The 22,761-nt window shown below is 30.2% G+C and overlaps 2 protein-coding genes across 2 annotated transcripts; both read left to right on the top strand.

The window, feature by feature from the left end:
- Positions 1 to 3,058: 3,058 nt before the first annotated feature.
- Positions 3,059 to 3,995, top strand: LOC125872195 (uncharacterized). Its single transcript, XM_049552900.1, has 2 exons — positions 3,059 to 3,294; positions 3,382 to 3,995. The coding sequence occupies exons 1-2, from the start codon at positions 3,156 to 3,158 to the stop codon at positions 3,819 to 3,821; spliced, it is 579 nt and encodes a 192-aa protein (XP_049408857.1). The 5' UTR covers positions 3,059 to 3,155; the 3' UTR covers positions 3,822 to 3,995.
- A 13,577-nt stretch (positions 3,996 to 17,572) lies between these two features.
- Positions 17,573 to 21,842, top strand: LOC125872172 (protein JOKA2-like). Its single transcript, XM_049552868.1, has 7 exons — positions 17,573 to 17,788; positions 19,039 to 20,117; positions 20,195 to 20,318; positions 20,404 to 20,622; positions 20,711 to 20,860; positions 20,953 to 21,468; positions 21,595 to 21,842. The coding sequence occupies exons 1-7, from the start codon at positions 17,765 to 17,767 to the stop codon at positions 21,688 to 21,690; spliced, it is 2,208 nt and encodes a 735-aa protein (XP_049408825.1). The 5' UTR covers positions 17,573 to 17,764; the 3' UTR covers positions 21,691 to 21,842.
- The last annotated feature ends 919 nt before the right edge of the window (positions 21,843 to 22,761 follow it).

The raw sequence follows: 22,761 nt of genomic DNA, 5'->3' as shown, positions 1-22,761 counted from the left end.
TTTACAAACGTTAAACTTTTGTACATTAATCGTATAAAATTGTTTAACACTAATATGTCACTTTAAAGATAATTTCTGGTAATTAATCATAACATTAACTGGAAAAAACTTCAATTTTACAAGTAGTTATATTGGAATGATATTACAAATTTTTGTTTAACCATACGGGCGATATATGGGTGGCAAAATCAAGTCCAGCCCGCCCAACTTGACCCAATCCATTAAGGTTTGGGTTGGTTATTGACTCACCCATAACCCATTTATTAGCTCAATCATCTCATTTCAGCCCATTAAAAATTGGGTTGATATGTAACTCAAATTGACTTTTTGAGAAATGTTATCAAAATATTATTAACAAACTTTTATTTTATTTTATATGTTATATATAGCTATAATAAAGAAAATAATGATTTTATTAGGTACTAAAAGCTTACAAAATAACAAATAAAGCTATTAAAACTTAGTAAAAATTGGACAGGTTGAGTTATGATTCGTTACTAATCCGTTTTGACCCACCCATTTTGGCCCAAATAAATTTAGTTGGATTGGGTCTTAACCTGTGTATTGTCTTGACCTATTTTGACCTGTCCAAATTTAATCCAACCGGCTCAATTGTCACTAGATATAAGTTAAATCCAAGTTATAATTGTATCATCACATTGACTCAGGAATTTTATCAGTTATCTCTTCTTCATTTTTTGGGGGTGTTTTATTCTGTTTATAGTTTATATGACCAAACAAAAAGCATTTACGCTGTACCCAATGAGAAAATCAGTAGATTACTTTTTTTGGAGCAACTCATCCTTCTTCATATTTTTTGTATAACTTGCATGTGTTAATCATGAAATTAATTTTTTTTTTTTTTAATTTTGTGTTAAGTCAAATTAAAACATTATTTTTAAAATGGAGAATACCAAATTAGTCATCTTCCACCAAGTGTAATATGCTGAGCCTAACACCTCATCAACTCAGTCCCTCGTCACACCTTAGTCTATGAAAATGCATTATTAAATGCTTTATTTTATTTTTTCATTGAGGCTCAAAAATCATTTTTCATATTTTTGTACGACTTGCATGTGTTAATCACGAACCTTATAAATTAGAAATTTTTACTATATTATAAAAGGGAGTTTAGGGCAAAGTATAATATATAATATTCAAGATTGAGACTTTTCCCAATCTTGAATATTATATATTACACTTGTGGGACTTTTAAAAGGGAATTTATGCCCAAGTATAATATATAAATATAGTAGAACTTGGGCATAAACTCCCTTTTAAAATAATATATATGTCACAAATAGAAAAATCTCAATCAAGGAAGCAACATATATCATTTACAAATGACTTAAAAAGCATTAAAATTACAATAATTACCAATTTAAAATATTTAAAAGTTATATAATAAAATAGGTTGACTCTCAGAATTCTATCAGGCTCACATATATTGGGACAGAAAAAATAACACATATCATTTTAAAATTACCAAAAAAGTATTATAAATAATAATAATTAACAACTTAAAATATCTGAAAGACATTTTAAAAGGGTTAATTTTGTAATTTTATCCATATCACATAAATCAGGACAAAGTGACCAGTAATGTACGTTATTTCAAAGTTACATAAAAATATTATAAATCAAAATAATTAATAACTTAAAACATTTTTTTAAAAAAAATATGAAAATTTGAATGACTCTCCAAATTTCATTTGTGTCACATAAATTGAGACAACAAAAATAACATATATTGGGTCCATTTTAATTTATTTGTCTTATTTATTTTATATTTAAAAATTGCGTAAAAATACTATAAATCATGATAATTGACAACATAAAATATGTTTTGAAAAAAATACAAAAAATTCCACTGATTCTTGAAGTGAATCTATCGTAAAAATACTATAAATCATGATAATTGACAACATAAAATATTTACAAAATGTTGTATGTGGGTAGTCTTATTATGCTTTAAATAGCGTCAAAGAAAGTACATGTTTGTGATAAAAAAAAACTTATTCCTTTATTCACGCAAACAATCGCTTCAAAAACTAAATTATTAGCCCCAAAACATACCATTTATATTATTGGGCCCGTGCATAGCACGCGCAACATTATCTAGTATTATGAATAAATGTTAGATGACAATCAATTATTTTATTAGTTCTGAACTATATCACACAAGTTAATAAAAAAAGTAAATAGTAATAAATAAAAAAAGAGATATTTATGTAAATCGTCCATGTTGACTTGACAATCTTAGTTTTTGGATGAAAGCCAAATTTATAGCATTAAAATGGAATATTCTCCTGCCATAGTACATAATGGCTTAACCTAACTGCCACATTTTTTTAATTATAAATTAATTTGACTAATTTTCAAAGTTAAATTAAATTACATTAATTTAATACTTTAAACAAAATTTACATATTCAAAAACTATACGAAAAATATTATAAATTGAAATTTTTCGCATATCAATATAATGAAAAATATATCGTAAATGTTTGTCAAAATTCTTATCATTGACTCTAAAAAAAATTATGACAATTAAAAGTGGATCAAGGAAGTATTATATAGTTCAATGATAAAACCATTTTAATGATGTATTTACTGGTCTAGTCAAAGTAAATATTCATGTAAAAAGGCGTCTAATATATGAAGTGCAAGTATATATTCCCAAATTTTGAAGCTTCCTTTCGCTACAGTATATTGACTAGGGGGGTTTATTCACACACCAACATCCAAAATAAAGCCAAAAAAATGTTACGTATTTGATTTGTTTTTAGCAAAATAAAACCAATACGTTCATTCTAATGGTTGATAATTGCTTATTATACTTAAGTCAAACTAAAACATTATTTTTAAAACGGAGAATATCAAATTACCAGCAGGCCCTTTCATCTTCCACCAAGTGTTATATGCTGAGCCTAACACCTCATCAACTCAGTCCCTCGTCAAACCTTAAGTGGACCCACCTTTTAAATTTCCCAAAACGCCCTCGTCTGACGTCACGTATTCCTCCCCCTATATATACGCTTTTCCCCCAATCCCAATTCAAATCGCTCGAAATTTCAGCTTTCTCTAGAAGCTTCTTTTCATTCTTCCCAGCACAATTTCCGCTTTCAATTATTCTCTTCGCACTGAATTCGGACCATGAGTCACTCTACACAAATCGTCAAATTCCTCTACAGTTACGGCGGTAGAATCCTTCCTCGTCCCTCCGACGGCACGCTCCGTTACATCGGTGGCTTTACTAGAGTCCTCTCCGTTGATCGATCTATTTCATTTGCAGGTTTGTTTATACATTCATCTCCTTGTTATCACTTCGATTTTGTTTAGTTACCTTTTTAAGGAACTGATTGAAATTTGACTGATGCAGAGTTGATGGTGAAGTTTGGAGAATTGTGTGGATCGTCTATGCGTTTAAAATGTAAGCTGCCGACTGAGGATTTGGATGTTTTGGTATCGATAACCTGTGACGAGGACCTGGCGAATGTGATTGAAGAGTACGATCGAGTTTCAGCAATGACGAATACAGAGACTAAGATTAAGGCGTTATTATCTCCAATCAATTTGCCGAAAAAGAAATCTCGTCCGTCTTCGCCAATGTCTTGCTTCGATTTCCCGGCATCGAACTTGAAGCATGGAAAACTCGGCCGGTTCAATTCGCCTCCGGCGTATGCGGCGCGTAGATTGTTCTCACCAGGTGTGGGTTATCCGATCGGGAGACGGACAGATCGCGAGGAGCTTTACTATCCTTACTGTGGACACGGAGGAGTTAGGCTTTTGTATAACGTTGTTCCTATCCATTGCCAATAGAAAAAAGATATCCGAGAGATAACAGTATTGCAGGAGAGTTGTTTACATGGATGAAACGAATCTCCTCCCCATAAAGAAGGGACAGATAAAGAAAATATTTATCACATCAAATAGCCAAAAAAAGATTCAATATAATATTTTGGTGCCTGAATCAAATTGTATATTGCTTGAGATTATTGTGAGGTGGATTTAAGATTCGAACTGATACTGTTATCTAATTTCTGTGGATTCTTTCCTCGTACACTCCGTATAGACATTTACGCCGTTAGGGTTACTGGTAGGCGTAGGCAATGCGTTGTTCTGGGCCTGAATGCTGATGTTTGTTTTCTATGGAAAATAATTTTTCTACTTTGGAGCTAGCGGTAAAGTCTGTGCCCCTCTGTTTTAGTATTGTTCATTTCATCTTGTTTACTTAGGGCCCGTTTGGCCATGCGATATGGTATCATGATGTTGTATATTTTCTCATAAACATAAAAATTTCATAAGTTATAAAACTATTAAAAAAGTCTCAATTGTTTATTCAATCTTATCAAATAAACAAAAATTATAAAATCGCATAATAAATTATTACAAAATTATTTGTTCTTCAGTTAAATAATAGTTTCATCTAACTTTAATTTAATTTAAAAAATTGAACATAAATTGTACTTAATATGCTCATATCTCTCAACTACTCTTACAAATAACCTATAAAGTAGAAAAAAAAACATACATTAGTGAGTAAACATTAACTTAGAAGTTAAATGCACTAAGATAAAAATTAACAAACATCACTAACTTCTAACTATTTACAAGAAAAATCAATAGTTAAATATTATTGAATAACGAAATTTTAAAAAGTTACCACAAGTTTGAGTCGAAAACACTTCTAATAAAATTTAATCAAAAAAATTATAACTAGTCCACTTGACTAAATATTAATAATTAATTGATCAAGTTTTCCCAAGTCATCAATCAATTGGACTTGATATCCTTCAGTCATGTGAACGAACATTTTGCAAATACTAAGATTAAGAAAGTGCGGCACCGCCAATGAAAATTGTCTTTTATCAATATTATGCTTAGTCATAAGATTAAGACGTTTTTTTTTATTATGAAAAATCAAAAAAATATTATTCCCTTTGTTCTCATTTATATTCACCAAATGAATTTCTACTTTATCATTTATATTCACCAAATTTAAAGTGATAATAAATTTTATATTGGTGAGAATAATAAATTTTAAAAAGTAATGATGTGATTATAAATTTTATTTACATATGAAACAAATGGTTAGTAGATATAAATGTAGGGTTGTTTTAACAAAATATAAACTCATAGATCAATTATTGTATTAAAATATTTCAAATCATGATATGGAATCACATGGTGATTCCATATCATGGTTTTTGGAGAATATGGTATCACCTCTCATGATATGAAATCATGGGATGGAATCAGCGTAAAATCACATGTCCAAACGCTGATTCCATCTCACGACACCACATTGTGATATGGTATCGCATGGCCAAACGCCTACTTAGTATTAGAACTTAGAAGACATTTGCACTTTCTAGAGATCGAAATAAGGATGAGGAGTGAAGACATATATTTCATTAACCTAATGGATGTGTGAGGGCTTGTTGTAGATTATGTGGTTGTAACTTGTAACCATAGAAAATCCGGACATATCATAAGTATTTTAATTAGAGGTTTTGAATTCAAATTTTATATATAAAATTACTTTTATTAAAAATATATTTTAGAATGTAAATCTAATTTAATTGAATTTCAATACAATTAACGAACGAGATTGAAAGCAGGATGCAGAATGGGAAAGAAACAAAAACAATTCATGAGCCGTTGGCTTATCTTGATTGAAAAACAACCTTTTAAAAGAAAATATTTTTATAAATTATGATCTTTAATATAATTATAAAAGCATGTGATGGAATGTAAAACAAAATGAAAAAAAATAGGCTTAAGTCATATACACCACTTAAAGTTGTCCACATATATTAGTTAGACATCTTAACTTAGGTGAGTACCTAGTGAACACTTTAATCTTAACAAATTTATATTTATTAAACACAAAATAAAAATATGTTGAAAGACAGAAGTGTGTGTGTCTCAAACACAAATACATAGTAGATGGGCCAATAAAATGATGACACATGGAAATTAGATAAAAAAGAACTTAAAAAAAACAACAAATTATTTTCAATCAACCCACGCTCACCCCTACCCTCGCCCTTGCCCCTCTTCTTCTTCTTCGTCAAAATCTGCTGCCATTTCAAAACTTTTTCCCCATTTTGGATTTATTTTCTTTAATCACTTACTATCATAATTATCTATAAAAGAATACAAACTTTTGCTGAAAGAAATAATCAATTCATATTATTTTTATTAAAAAAATGGAGCTTTGCTAGAATATTTGCGATTTAGATCTATGTATATAATAATAACTTTTAAAAAATGAAGGTAAAAGGAAAAGAAGAATAAAAAAGAGTTAGAGAAAGTGAGGCAGATGTCTTAGAGGATGGTTGCAGAGAAGAAGTGAAGAAGACAGGGCTTTTCCGTTTTATTTTTTATTATTTTTTTTTAAAAAATTAAGTATATAAGTTGGAAAACAAAAAAAAAAAATTTAATTGCTATACGCACTCAAAGAATGTGAAACACATTTTTTTTGTCATGTCAGTATTTTGTGTTTAATATGAATGATTTTTGAATAAATAAGGTGTTCTATAGGTACAAGCCCTAGTTGAGGGGTCCAAGTGAAATATGCGGACAACTTTAAGTGGTCACAGATAGGGGTGTTCACTATTTGGATTAAACTGAAAAATCAAACCAAATCAAACCGAATTGTAATTTGGATTGATTTTTGGATTTTTGGTTTGGTTTTGGATTTATAAGTTACTTTGTTTGGTTTCGGATTTAGAAAAATAAAAACCAAAAAATCGAAAAAAAACCGAATTATATATATATATATATATATATATATATAGATTAATAATTACACATATAATATTTAAGTTTACTATGTAGGCCGTATGGGTACTAGTAATTTAGAATTACCGTAATATTTAGGTTCATATCAAATTATTGTCATCCTATTTCACTAAATTTTAGGCATTAGGTTTTACATTATAACTATAAATATCACATATTACTTGCACTTTCATGAAAAAAAAATTAGCAGAATTAGAACTACCGATGCTAGTCAACTTTTTTACTTTTGCAGTTTGCTTTTTTTTCTTGCTTTATTTTATTTGTGTGCTATTTGCTTTTGAAATTTTTATCTATTTCTTTCTAAAAAAAAATTTCATCATATTTCAGGTTTAAGAGATTTTAATTGAAGACGTGAGTTGAATTGTTGGTTCAACCTCGATGCGAATTGTGTTTAGTGATAGTACTTTAGAGTTTAGAGTTAGTTTNATAATTACACATATAATATTTAGGTTTACTATGTAGGCCGTATGGGTACTAGTAATTTAGAATTACCGTAATATTTAGGTCCATGTCAAATTATTGTCATCCTATTTCACTAAATTTTAGACATTAGGTTTTACATTATAACTATAAATATCACATATTACTTGCACTTTCATGAAAAAAAATTAGCAGAACTAGAACTAGCGGCGCTAGTCAACTTTTTTACTTTTGCAGTTTGCTCTTTTTTCCTGCTTTATTTTATTTGTGTGCTATTTGCTTTTGAAATTTTTATCTATTTCTTTCTAAAAAAAAATTTCATCATATTTCAGGTTTAAGAGATTTTAATTGAAGACGTGAGTTGAATTGTTGGTTCAACCTCGATGCGAATTGTGTTTAGTGATAGTACTTTAGAGTTTAGAGTTAGTTTCATTGAAATTATTGATAGTATTGTGTTTTAATGTTTTACTCGTGTTACTTTTCCTTATATGAAATTTTTATCTTTTAAGCATGCAAATATAACTTTGATTATGTTATTAATTAGTTATGAAATAAGTTATAACCGAATAGCCAAATCGAAAAAAATCAAACCGAAAAGAGAAAAACTGAACCAAATCAATTTTTTCTTGGTTCGGATTGGGCTATACTTTTTCAAAACCGAAAACTGAAAAACCCGAACCGAATAACACAAAATCGAACAAAAAAATCGAATGCACACCCCTAGCCACAGATGACTTAAATTGTTACTATCACAATTCACATACACGAAGATGCATGTGTACTTATTTTCTAGGGAAAAGGGTAAAAAATGCTCTTAAACTATGTGAAAGGAATAAAAATGTCCTCCGTTTATAATTTAGCTAAAAAATGTTCTTACTGTCTATACTTTGGCTCAAAAATGTCCTTGCAGTCAATAATTTGGTTCAGAAATGCCCTATAGTTACAAAATGGGTCAAAAATGCCCTTTTACGAATATATATATTATTTTTTTCTTTTTAAACACATTTTATTCCTAGTTAAAATATTATTAAAGAACATTATTCTTGTTTTATTTCTTCTAAAATCACTTTAACAAATAAAACTGTAAGAAATATTATTTTTCTTCTTAATCTCATTTTCTCAATTAAAATAGAATAACTTCATGTACCATTTCGATAGATAATATATGTCATATATATAAGATCATAGTATATATATCATTAATTTATATTTATATAATGATAATAAAATAAGAAATATTTTTTAATTGTTTTAAAAATTGAAGTAAGATACATATTTGCTAATTTAAAAAAAATATATTAGAAAAAGAATGTGTTAAAAAGAAAATAATAATATATTTATTTGGAAATGAGCATTTTTGACCCATTATATAATAATAAGGACATTTTTGAACGAAAGTATTGACGACAAAAATATTTTTAAATCAAACTACAAATAAAAGGCATTTTTATTCTGTTCGTATAGTTTAAAGATATTTTAAAACTAAAATATTGGCGATAAGAATATTTTTTGACCTTTTTCCCTATTTTCTAAATAGTCCGCAGCGAGTATACTAATGAATTGGTAGACTGGCTGATACATATGAACCTTGGGAACATAAATTAGGTATAGAGAGGATGAATCTAACAAAATGACAAAATGAATTTTGTTTCATCGCAATACAAGTGTTAAACTGTTCACCTTGTAGCTTTCTATGGGTTTTTCTTTTTTGGGAAAAGGGGTACACATGCTTCCTAATTAGTTTAAATTAATTTTGACTCAAAGATATTCCTATCATTATATTTTTGGCTCAAAATTACTCTCAAATTATTCAAAAAAACTCATCTTACTAACTATTACGCTAAAATAAGAAAAAAAAAACCAATTAATCAAATTAACACTCAAGAAATGAATTAATCTAAGACCGATCCTATAAGATAGAAAATATTGTCAAGTCACACATAGACGAATGAAGATATTTTTTTTATATATATATATATATACATGAATTTGAACAATCCTCTCTTCATTACCTGAATTTTGTAGTGAGTTAGGCTCAGTCCTAAGCTTGAGAACGGGTGTTAATCTTCACATCAATAGAATAGAGAAATTATGGACTTAAACAATACTTTTATCACGAATTAACTTTTGAATTGAGTGAGACTCAAACACTCAATTCGTGAATAGTAAAAAAAGAGAGCAAGTAATTAGCCAACCCTGCCATGTGCAGCCACATGCCCTACACTTCTCAATTTCCACAAACTCCACATCTTTCATGATTAAATTCAGAACAGATACAGCCATACACAGCTTCACTCTTCCTTCTTCAAAATCAATCTCCTTATTTTCCTCTAAAAAAAATAAATCAAACATTTTCATAATCTCTCCATCAAATCAAGTAAAACAAAAGATGAAGGTCACAATAACCACAAAATATTTCTTAATTTTGATCCTAATATTGATATCTTTCTTAGATTTAGTCCCATTTCTTGTCATTAGCACTGTTGTTCTTGTGGGAACAACTGTACTAATTGTTCTAGCAGTACGAACCACCATAATAACATGGATTATGGTACTCGTACTGCTAGCATTCACTGGTAAACGCCGTAGGGGCGTAGTGAAGGATGGCAAGTCGATCACGTCTGAGGTGGCAATGTATGCGGCCAACGTTGTGTTTAAAGAGAGGGGATTATTTGCTTTCACCGGTACTGCTATCATTCTCGGCTTCACTTCTATGGCATTATATTGTTAATCACAATTATTAAATCTCCGTCTCATTTTAAGTGACACTTTTATTTTTAGTTTATCTTAAAAAAAAAAGTGATTGAAAAATCACAGTTGCTGTAAAATCTAACATTCACAATTTGTAAATATTTGGATACAAGGAGTACTCACTTTCAACAAATTTAAAGTATCAAACCTACTCAAGAGTATATTATGGGACCATTTTGAACGTGCTTCAAAATATAAGGGTTAATTTTTGTGATTTTCTCCACAAAAATATCACGTCATGTTTTATATTATATATATTTTTAAAACTTTATACTATGTTTAGTTAGATATGATCACATAAAATGAGACCGAGAAAGTATATATCAACGCTTCCATTGTTTTCTCTTTTGGTTCTAGTTGACTGCAGGCAGTGGCACGACATGGAGTATATTAATCCTTCATTTTGTAAGAATTGTAGTGCAGTAATAAAACTGTTTCATTTTCAATTAAAAATTTAGTTATAAGAAAAATTTATTTGGAGTTATCTCCAAACAAGCTATGCAGTGTACTATTTGAATTTAATTTATGCTTTAATATGAAATTTGAGCTGTAAATTGAATCTTTTCACTTTTCCTTTTTTGCTAAGTAAAGTATATTTACAATGAATGTTGTTGGCGATCGTGGCTAAATTTTGATGCATGCACTTCGTCAATAAAATTCACTTTCTTTACTTATCTCATCTCTCACTTTCTGAACTTCTCTTTCGCTTTTTATTATAGTAGCAATCTATTTTACGTTACAAACTCGAAGTACATTATATTAAATTTATTATATTAATAAATTGTGGTTAAAAAAATTCAATTGATATGTCTGATTTTAACTTGATACAGTGTTTAAAAAATTAAAAAAAAACTTTTGAATTTTTTAATTTTAAACATGTAAGTGAAAAGTTGAAATTAAAATATTATAAAAAAAACATTATCTTTTAACGAACTAGACAAGAATAAATCGAATAAACTGAAATATAATATAGAGTATTAAATAAGGCCATTAAATAACAATGGTTGAGTGCAAGAGGATTAAGCAAAAGTATAGGTTACTCGCTCTTTCAAATTCTCTATTGTGAATTTTAAAATTAGTTGTCTCAAATTACAAACTCTTGGATAATGAATATAGTAAAATATTTGATAAATATAGATTATGTTTTTAGACAAAAATGAGGTCAAATAGTTTTTAAAAAAAGCCTGCTTAATTACATTAATTTTTATTTTTCTTTAAAGAAGTGCACAAAAAAGAACGCAATAAATATTGAGAATATAGGAGTATGTAAATACATATCAGTTTAGTGCAAACTACAAATATTAGATGGAGTATTTCTAGTGGGAAAAGGTTAGCTTTATAAAGTTTGTATTGAGAAAAAACGTACCTCGAATTACAAGTTGATGCCAAAAGACATTTCAATTAAGTGACTTCTTTCGAATTTCAAATTATGAAATTTAAATAAGATTCTTTTGTTATAATTTCTAATATATTTTAAAATATTTTGAATTACAAATTATTGTGAGTATAATATTCTTTCATAGAGTTTCTATAAATTTTATTTTTAAATACTTGAAGATTACATATCTGAATTTTTTATTAAAATTAAATTATTGACTTTTAACGTTCGAACTACACCACACTAATTGAGATAGAAAATATTAATATATAATAAATATCAAATATCATTTTGATATTTTAATTTGATTAGTTTAGATTTATATTAAATTGACTAACTAAGAAAAAGGGAAAGAGAAATGGAGTATATTTTTACATTTGTTTTAGGAAAATAATGGAAAAAGATTGAACTCTTTATTTTTGTAGTATCAAATTAACGATATACTATTAAATAATTTTTATTAATTGCGAAATTATTAAACATACGAATTAACAATAAAGTTTATAGCTAATTTCAATTATTTTTAAGGTGGCCGTGGAGGGTTAGAAACAATAAGTGTTGATTGAAATAATTACTAATATAAAGTAATATACTTAGTAGGCGTTTGGCCATGCGATACCATATCACGATATGGTATCGTGAGATGAAATCAGCGTTTGGACATGCGATTTTACGCTGATTCCATCTAATGATTCCATATCATGAGAGATGATATCATATTCTCCAAAAACCATGATATGGAATTATATGGTGATTTCATATCATGATTTGAGATATTTTAATACAATAATTGATCCATGAGTTTATATTTTGTTAAAACAGCCCCACATTTATATCTACTAACCATTTGTTTCATATGTAATAAAATTTATAATCACATCATTACTTTTTAAAATTTATTATTTTCACCGACATAACATTTATTATTCTCACCAACATATAGTCACCTTACCTCACACCTCACGATTGTGAAACTTTTCAATATTCACTTGAAACAATTAACCGGCATGTTAAAATAGTTGCCGAGGCAATTAGCAAGATGGCACGAACATTTATACAACCAAAAAATATGACTGGTGTACATTCCAAAATTCGACATAATACTCGATTTTGGCCTTGGTTTAAGGTAAATTTTCAATCACATTAATAAATTTATTTTATGACCTTAATAAGTGAACATTTATATTTTATGTGTAAGTTATTAGTATTTAGTTACATATTTCCTATCAACTTTGTTTAAAGAGATAATATTTATTTTAGGCTTAAGTCATCTGCGGCCCTTTAAAGTTGTCTACATAATTCATTTAGACACCTCAATTAAGGATTGTGCCTATTGAACACTCTAACCTTAAGAAATTTTTACACAAACAAACAGTTGAAAAATAAAAATGTCTGCATCTCAAACGTGAATACAAAATCGATTTACCAATAAAATAATGACACGTGGTATTGTATTCAAATTTTTTAAAAAGCTCTATTTAAATAATCCAAAAAGTATTTTAAAAAATTAAAAAAGTTTTTTCTAATTAACAGCCCCTCCCCCCGCCCCCCTTTCCCTTCTTCTTCTTCGATAGACCCAATTCTAGTTTCCCCTTCCACCGGAGCTGGTGTCGGCACCGGCGACTCCAACAAACCATTGCTCTAACTCTTTCTTCTCTTTCGTTGGCGTCGGCAGTACAAAATACACCATTCCTATCCATTCAAGCTAAATACTCATTCTCTTTCATTTCAATAGCATGAATATCTTTTACTCATTGCCTTCATCTTCTATCCATTAGTAACTATTTATTAGAATTGAAGAAAAAAAATAACAAACTTTTTCCAAAAAAAAATCAATTCATATTTTTTCATGTAATAAATTGAGCTTCATCGAGATTTTGAGACGTAAATTAACATAAAAAAGGGAAATAAGAAGAAGAATGGCAGAGCATGAGAGAAAGAGAGAGGTGTAGGGGGTGGGGTGTGCGCATGTGTGTAAGAAAAATGATGAAAATGGTGGAATAATAGATGCAGGGATGGGGAAGAAGATGACTGCTCCTTTTTTGTTGTTAATTAATTTTTTTCTTTTTAATTAATTCAGTTGCATAAGTTAAGGGGAAAAAAAAAGAAAAAATATTATTTTTTGATAACTTAACGCTCTCAAAGAAAGTGAGGCACACATTTTTTGTCATGTCAGCATTTTGTGTCTAATAGGAATGACTTTTGAACAAATAAGGTGTTCAATTGGCACAGGGATAAGTTGAAGTGTCTAAGTGAATTATGCGGACAACTTTAGGTGGCCGGAGTTGACTTAAGCCTTTATTTTATGACTTTGCATTATCTTGGAAGCACTATTTTTATTACTCTTACAAATATTATTTTTATGAAGTGCCTTCTGTAATGCTTCCAATTTATTTTATATTCACTAAACTAATATTGATGTATTTTTTATTTGGTAGGATTGTATTGGTGCGATTGATGGAACACTTATAGAAGGGGAGGTTCCTAAAGCGGTGCAACAAGCATATCGTAATCGCAAAGGAAGAACATCACAAAATGTTTTATGTGCTTGTGATTTTGATATGCGATTTACCTTTGTTGTTGCTAGTTGGGAAGGTACTGCACATGATAGTAAAATACTTGAGAATGCACTTGTTGAACCAACGTCACAATTCCCATTTTCGCCACATGGTAGCTTTAAATTACATCCTTAGAATAAATATTATTTATTTACACAAAGCTGTCTCATTTACGTCACATATGCTTTTAGTAATTCTTTATAAAATGTTTTTTGGTAGATAAATATTATGCTGTTGATGCTGGTTTCCAAAACACAAAAGGATTTTTAGCTCCATACAAAGGACTACACTATCGTTTGCAAGATTATCGAGGAAGTGAAAGAGAGCCTCAAAATGCCAAAGAACTATTTAATTATAGGCATTCATCTTTGCGCAATGTGATTGAATGAACTTTTGGAGCTTGAAAAAATAGATTTAGAATACTGAAACAAGGCATGAATCATTATTGATACACAAGTGAAAATTGTCATAACTTGTGCAGTGTTACATAATTATTTGCGAGAATACCAAAGTAGTGATAAAATATTTATGGTCTATGAACATGAAGATATAGTTGCGGAGGATATTGACCAACAAATGGCTCAAAGTAACAATGTTGGTTCGTCTTCTCGGTCACATGATCGAGAAATGCAAGTTCAACGTGAGAAAATTGTCCGTACTATGTGGGAGGATTATATTAAAGACTAGTACACTACAATTTATGTTCAATTTTTTTTATTAAATTAAAGTTAGATGAAACAATTACTTAAGTGGAGAACAAATAACTTTGTAATAATTTATTATGCGATTTTATAAATTTTTGTTTATTTGATAAGATTGAATAAACAATTGGGGCTATTTTAATAGTTTTACAACTTAAGAGATTTTTATGTTTATGAGAAAATATACAACATAAAAATTCCATATCGCATGTCCAAACAAACCTTCAATTTCATATCATGATTCAATATCATGATATCATATCATGATACCATATCGCATGGCCAAACGGGCCCTTAGTTATATCTTTTTCACCTTTCAACATGTTTTATTTTCATCCCCACTTTTGTTGCACCCTCACCTAATAGTATTTGTTTAGAAAATCTATATATAATATAAAGCCAAATGTAGGCAAGGATGATGTGGCACATCTCTAAGGCCACCATTGCTATTTATCTTTTTTCTCATTTTTTTTGATATTTTTCTCTATTTTTTCTTTTTTTTTAATCAAAGAACTAATCATATTCTATCCTATTTATTAAGTTTCATTAAATTTTATAACAACTATATTAGTTTATTATGGCACCTCTTTATGGCCAAGAATATTATTTATCTTTAGTCTTCCCTTCTCATTTTTTTTTTAAAAAAATCCTTTCATTAATAATTTGTTTAATTATAAAAGTTTATATATATATATATATATATATATATATATATATATTAATTATTTTATTGTAAAAATAAATTACTTAATTTATTATAAATATTTTTTTTTTATTAATGTAGGAACATTAACATAAAAAAACTCTCCACATTCTTTTTTCTATTTGTTTGTCTCACTTCTAATCAAGAAATGAAAATATTTTTTTATTATTTTTTTAAAGTATTTTTTTCTTTACTTTTTTAATTTATTCACAAGGAGTTATTATCCATGACTTGCCCCTCTTTAATTTTACTCTTAATAATATTCATAACTCCCATAATTTTTATGTCCATAACCTCCAAACTTAAATTTGTAAGTTTATGATGTCTTATGGTATTCCTCTATTTTGCCTATAAATTCATATTGGTTTCATGAAGATTCACATTCAAAATTATCTTTTCTCTTCTTCATCATATTTGTTTGGTTTGTAACAAAATATAAGTACATGAAGGTAAGAAATATTTCATTGCAAATCTTTATTTTTTTCATTTCCTCTATTTTGTATATATAAATTCATATTTATTTTCATGAAGATTCACATACAAAATTATAATTTCTCTTCTTCATTACATTTGTTTGTGAATTAACTAACAAGTAACAAAAAAAAGGTACATGATGGTAAGATATATTTTATTCTCAAGTCTTTCTTTTTATTTTTATGTACTTAGACATGCTTTCTTAATATTTTATGTATGTTTGTATTATCATTCATCAAGCAAGTATGATTAAAAAAAATCCCTTTGTAATTCTTAACAATGTGTTGTCTGTGCAATTGCTCTTTCTAATAGTTAATTTTCCGGATATAATATAGTTTGATTATAATATTTGTTAGATTTCAAGAAATGATTATTATTTAGTATTGTTAGTACTATTTAAAAAAATATACATATACTAAATATAGTTTAAATTTCTTTCTTTCTTTTGATATAATTATTTTTAATTGGCATATGATATTTTTTTATTCAGTTGGTCGCATATAATGAAGAGTTTGACATATGGAGCAAAATATGGTGGCGGATCTACTTGCAAAGGAAGATGGTAGAAGGAAAAAAAATGAAGCATAATTAGAGATTATTTTTGCTAGATTTTTTTTTCACTTTGGCTTGTCTTAGTAACTTAGTTACTTTTGCTAGAATTTTTTTAATTTTGGGTTGTATAAAAAATTTAGCTAAATGTATTGTCAACAGTAATCATTTGATCTCTTACTATTCTACTTTTTATTTGTTATGAAGCAAAATTAATATAATTATCACGTTTCAGCAACAAAAACTATGATGATTAGGAGTTTCATTTTTATTATACTTGCAAAAAAAGTAATTGAAAAATAACATATTAGTTTCATGATGCCTTTTTTTTTTTGCATATGTAACAATTTGTTTTCGTCATCATCCTTTTTGGTTTGAAATGTATTTATAATTTTTATGCAGTCACCGATTATTTTATTTTCTTTGTTCATTTTTTGTATTTTCACCCCTTATTTTTATTTATTTATTTTACAAATAAAATCAATGCGTAATTAGTAATACATTTAATGTCTAATAAAATTATACATTTTAATTATTTATAACTCATGTCTCTTCATCTTACGTGTAACTTCTAATATTAAATATTATTCATAACTATTGTATGTTTCATTTTTCGTAATTCTTAATAATATTTAATTAATGTTTAAAAAATTATAATAAACAAATGTAATAATAAAGACATAATAAAAATTTCAATTTTGTTTTTACGAAATCAGAGTTTGTATAGAAAATTAGTACTCCTCCAAAAGATAGAGGAAGTTAAAACATATAAAATATTTACAACGTAATACAATATATTATTATTTCAACATATTACCTCTTATTCCATTTAGTTCACCACGATGAATATTTTGTTCTACTATATACATATACAAAAAATTACATTATATTTTATATATTTAAAAAAAACGTATGATATTGCAGATGAAGAGAAATATTAATATTATTTATATATTAAATATAAATATTATATATTATTATCTTATAAATATTTCATATAGCCGCGCGAACACGGATACTTTCACTAGTTTATTATAAATATAAATAATTTTACTTGTACACAAAAGTTTTTTTCCTTGAAAATCTTTTTCCTATCTCATCCAAAAATGACTTTTTGGTTTCCTTAGGCCTGTAGTTTTCTTCAAAACCAAGAAAAAAAACAATTTAAAATAGAGCCCACAATTTTTTATATATAGATATACGCCAAATTATATAATAAAAATAATTAAATGCGATAAACATGACAACCGAATAGACACCCTTCGCTTAAGGAGTCTCTTCCTCTTCTGCTATTTATTTCATCGCTAAATTTCGTTAATTTTTCTCTACAAATTCTAGTTCTAGGGTTAGGGTTTTCAAATTCTTAGCAAATTCATAATAATCGGGACTGTTTTTTGTGCTTTACCTGGAACGCTACCCTCATGGAATCTTCTATTGTGATCAAGGTTTGATCTTTTACTCTTCCAAAAAAATTCCAGTTTTTTTGGTTCTGTTCAATTGGATTGCATGTTGTTTTTCTACTTTGGAATGTTGAATAATATTGTGGTTTGATGGATTTTGTTGTTTCTGTACTCTAAGATATGATCGAATTGTGAAATAAATTTGTAAGGATAGCACCGATCACGTATCTAGCTAGCTTTGTTAATCTTCATGCATGTAAGAATTGGGTGTTTTGTTTTCCTTTGCTTAATTTGTGTTGAGATGTGGTAATAACGAAATCAAGCAAATATTTCGACTGTAAAGATGTTTGCTTTACTGTAAGATGTACAATAACAGAGTTTGCAATGTGATCTCATTTAAAGTTTAGATGCTTCTTAGTGTTTTGGTTTGTGGAATTTTTTCCCCTTCTACTTTGTAATGTTGAATAATATTGTGGTTTGATGGATTTTCTTGTTTTCGTACTCTGAGATATGATCGAATTGCGAAATAAATTTGTAAGGATAGCACCGACAACGTATCTAGCTAGCTTTGTTAATCATCATGCATGTAAGAATTGGGTGTTTATTTTTCTTTTGCTTAATTGGTGTTGAGATGTGGTAATAACAAAATCAAGCAAATGTTTTACACTGTAAAGATGTTGTCTTTACTGCAAGATGTACAATAGCAGAGTTTGCGATGTGATCTAATTTAAACTATAGATGCTTCCTAGTTCTGGTTTGTGGATTTTTTTCCCTTCTATTTGAAAATCATGTATGTTTTCATGTTCCAGTAATAAGTTTTTTTTTTGAAAGATAAGGTGTGTGTTTTGTGGAATTTCACTTTTATAATTTGTTTGCCCTTAAGGAAGTATTTTCCTCATGTCTAAGCAACTTATTTTTCTCCATACTGAACACACCCTAGGAGTAAGGGATTTGTGAGCTGATTGGGGCATACTTGATTACTTGATTGTTATAATTGCTCTGATGTGTTTTCTCGCCAGATAATCTTAACTTTCTTATGATCCTTGTATGCCTTGGGGGCGTTCCATGTGCTATCTGCTATGCAATCTTGTCAATATGCAGTTTTCTGTTTCCATGATAACATAAACTCATCGACTCTTGAAAAGAATTATCTGTTGAGCCAGTAAAGTTTCTGTTTGTTATTTTGGTTAATTTTCTTATGACCATGGATATATGTTGGGACTAACTTATGTACCCTCTGATGGATGAATTTGTCTGTACTAATGGGATTTCTGCTGCCCCTGTATACTGTGTAGGTCAAGTATGGAGAGACACTTAGACGATTCAATGCCCGTGTTGCTGATGATAAACTTGGTCTTAACATAGATGAATTAAAAGACAAGATCTTTAAACTTTTCAACTTTCCTCCCGACAGTGAACTTACACTGACATACATTGACGAGGATGGTGATGTTGTAACCCTTGTTGATGATGAAGATCTGCAGGATATCACGAGGCAGGACCTGGATCCCCTGCGAATATCTGTGAACACTGAAAAACTTAGTAGATCTTCAGGTACATCTAGTGAAAATTCTACTTCCGTCAGGGCCCCACCTACATTTCCGAACACAAATTCGAGTGTTTCTGATCTTCTCAAGTCATTGCCAAAATCAAAAAGCAAAAAAATCCTAAAGCACTCTGCAGATATGGCGTCTAAAGCCTCATCAGCTGCCCGAGAAATTGCTGAGCTTTCCAAAGCTCTCTCTATGACTGGCTTATCCTACTTAAAGCAGGCTTGTCCAGTATCTGGAATCCCTATGGGTAGTGTTAGAAGTGGAGAGCCATCTCAAGCAGCGAATCCTGAGGAGCTGACCGTTAAAACTGCAGGACAACCCAAAAGTCATACTGTATCCATAAATGCATCAGAATTGAAGTCTTCCCAACCAGATCAAAACGGAATTCAGTGTGAACCATTATCAAAAAGTCCTAAGCGTAACTCATCTCTGGTAGACGGTAAGAAGGAAGAGGGTAACAAATTTGGTGATTCCCATCTTGTTGGGAAGGCTCTTGGTAATTCATATCCTAGTGCCTCAACCACTGGCCCAAAAAAGACAGCTGATAAACAGCAAACTGAGAATCACCCTGGTGCTGAGCCTGTTGGTGTTGTTGGTTTATCTGGGAAGCTTTCTGGTGGATTTAGATCTCCAAGTTCATATTTCATGACTATGGTGCCCGAGTTAAATGACACTATCCAACCTCAATACTCTCCTTTCCAGATTCCAGTTAAAAGGAACCATAATCACAGTGATGGGACAGTCTCTATTTTCCACAGAGGTGTTCGCTGTGATGGTTGTGGGGTTCATCCAATAACTGGACCTAGGTTCAAATCTAAAGTGTAAGAAACGTGAACCTTTTGTATAATTGGTATTTGGCTAATCAATGTTAAGGACTGATCCTCATATTCTCATGCAGAAAGGAGGACTATGATCTCTGCAGCATATGCTTTGCACAAATGGGAATTGATGCTGATTACGTTAGAATGGATCGTCCTGTTTCTTACCATCATCCCATAGCTTTCAAGGCTTTGCATGAACCTGTATAAGGAGTTACTTTTTTTCTTTCAATTTTCTGTAAGTACTCTCTTTGTGTTGATTAACTCTGTCAACTTTTTCTGTATGTAGCGTGACATCTTTCGAGGCTGCGGTGTAAAATCGCCTAAGCTGGACAGCCGCTTCAAACAGGATGTCAATGTACTTGATGGTACTATGATGGCTCCATCGACTCCATTTACCAAGGTCTGGAGGATGAGGAACAATGGTAATATTGTCTGGCCACAAGGAACACAACTTGTTTGGATTGGGGGAGATCGATTAGGTGATTCAGTCTCTGTTGAATTACAGGTCAGAGTTTATGCGCATGTGCTTTTTTTTTTTTGAACATTCATGCCTCCGGTCCTGTGATACGATGATACATTGTCCCTATCTGCAGATTTCTTCGTTTGGCTTGGCTGTAGACCATGAACTTGATGTGGCAGTTGATTTTACAGCTCCTAAGCTTCCTGGCAGGTACATCTCCTACTGGAGGATGGCCTTGCCTTCAGGGGAGAAGTTTGGGCAACGTGTATGGGTGCTTATCCAGGTCAGAATTGTTCGCATGCAACATTATTTCTTGTCTTGATAATAAGAGGTAGCTTCGATGCCGATTTGAATATTTGTAACTCATTTTTGCAGGTTGATTTTTCAATGATCCCGAAAAAGGAGTTCTTTTATGAAGCCTCTCAGGTCCTGGACTTGAATCTTCCTCCAGCCGGCTATGATATAGCTGGTTCGGAATCTATTAATGTGAATGCAGACATGACAATAGAGGATATCATTGCTGACCCTAAAATCTCAAACCCTGCCATGGAATCAGTTGAGCCGGTTGTTGATGGAAACCGTAACAATGAGGAGTCCAAGTCGTGCATTTCTCCTTCTGCAGCTGGTTCGTCAATTTCATACCCCATTTATTTATCCGAGGCAGCACCAGCAGTTACTTCTGTTGCACCACCATCTGTTGTAGAGGTGCAAGCATCTTCAAAGGAAGATGTCGAGATGGCCCTCCTCAAGGAACTGGAGGACATGGGTTTCACTCAGGTTAACTTAAACAAAGAAGTCTTGAGGATGAACGAGTATAACTTGGAACAAGCAGTAGCTGATCTTTGTGGTGTTTCTGAGTGGGATCCTATGCTTGAAGAGCTGGAGGAGATGGTAGGTTACTGTCATGGTCATTAAAATTAGGGTAGTTAGCGTTTGACATTTATACCTTCCTTTTCTGCAATGTTGAGCAAAGCAACGACTTCTAGCTTTTGACCATTTTATATTTCGTCTCTGCAGGGTTTCCACAACAAAGAGATGAACAAGGAGTTGCTCAAGAAGAACAATGGCAGCATTAAGCGTGTTGTGATGGATCTTATTGCCGGAGAGAATTAGGATCTAGTTAGCAGTAGTTCTTGCAATATATTATGCTTTCAGTAGACTATGCTATAAATAACTTGCTAGACTGAATTGGCTGTTTTGGTGACTGTGGCCTTGTGTGGTTTTGCACAATTGATAGATGCACTGAAACTTGGATGTTTTGTTGACTTTGTGTCCTTATGTGGTTTTGCACAGTTGATAGATGCACTGAAACTTCTTAAGCGTCGTACTGAACTTGCAGTGTTTTATGATAACGATGACTCCCAAAGTTTTTGCATGCACCCAAAATTTTCCTGGTACTGTGGTACACCGTGCTCATAGCTTCAAGCTCTTGAGTCTTGATGGCTTGACGTTCTGATTGTGAGCGTCGAATTCAATTTTATATTTCTTGGCATTTTGATTCATTGGATTACACTGTTTTGATCCTTTTTAATACTAGTTTGACGGATTATTTTGAGTTGAATCCGTTAAATCATGTTAATAAACAATATACACAGTAAAGCAAATATTGTAACACGCTTGTTTTGTCCATTTTTATAGTACCAAAGTGCTGATTGCACAATATTAACTTCTTTTGGCACCATATTATTAATTTGCTCTAAAAAATGAACCCACAAAGCAACTTGCAAGAAAGAATATTAGTAGGTTATCAACTAAGGTTGTGATGGAATGATAAATACTCCTCCATTCTTAATCAGAGGTTTCGGTTCGAAACTTTCTGGGTACGAGTCACCTTTGTTAATGAGTGTTTTACCTCTAATGGGGTTCGAGGCACTCTGGATATAGAGTTGTCTTATTTAAGGGGCGCATTACCTTCAATGTGGGTTGCCTTTGTTAAGGAGAATCTAAAATTTAGTCGGACTCTAATATGGATATCGGATATTGAGGGAAAACAAAAAAAAATTGAATGTAATCCAGCTCTAATATGAATACCCGACTTTGGGGGGAAAAAAAAAAAGAATGTTAGGTTGATGAATAATTGCTGTATACTCTGACTAGCTTTTTCCTATTTTATAGATTAGGAAAATCTAACCGCATGAATTGAAATGGAGAAAATAATATAATACTTGACTTAATTGGAGAGGA

This window comes from Solanum stenotomum, chromosome 8, assembly GCF_019186545.1.
Source record: "Solanum stenotomum isolate F172 chromosome 8, ASM1918654v1, whole genome shotgun sequence".
Lineage (NCBI taxonomy): Eukaryota > Viridiplantae > Streptophyta > Magnoliopsida > Solanales > Solanaceae > Solanum > Solanum stenotomum.
This window is presented reverse-complemented; position numbering and strand designations above follow the sequence as displayed.

Excerpts from the sequence above, each read along its gene's own strand:
- LOC125872195 (XM_049552900.1), top strand. The coding sequence starts at position 3,156 with ATGAGTCACTCTACACAAATCGTCAAATTCCTCTACAGTTACGGCGGT. Across the intron at positions 3,295-3,381 it reads TCGATCTATTTCATTTGCAG|AGTTGATGGTGAAGTTTGGA; the intron begins GTTTGTTTATAC and ends TGACTGATGCAG.
- LOC125872172 (XM_049552868.1), top strand. The coding sequence starts at position 17,765 with ATGGAATCTTCTATTGTGATCAAG. Across the intron at positions 20,319-20,403 it reads TCAAGGCTTTGCATGAACCT|CGTGACATCTTTCGAGGCTG; the intron begins GTATAAGGAGTT and ends TTCTGTATGTAG. Across the intron at positions 21,469-21,594 it reads TTGAAGAGCTGGAGGAGATG|GGTTTCCACAACAAAGAGAT; the intron begins GTAGGTTACTGT and ends TCGTCTCTGCAG.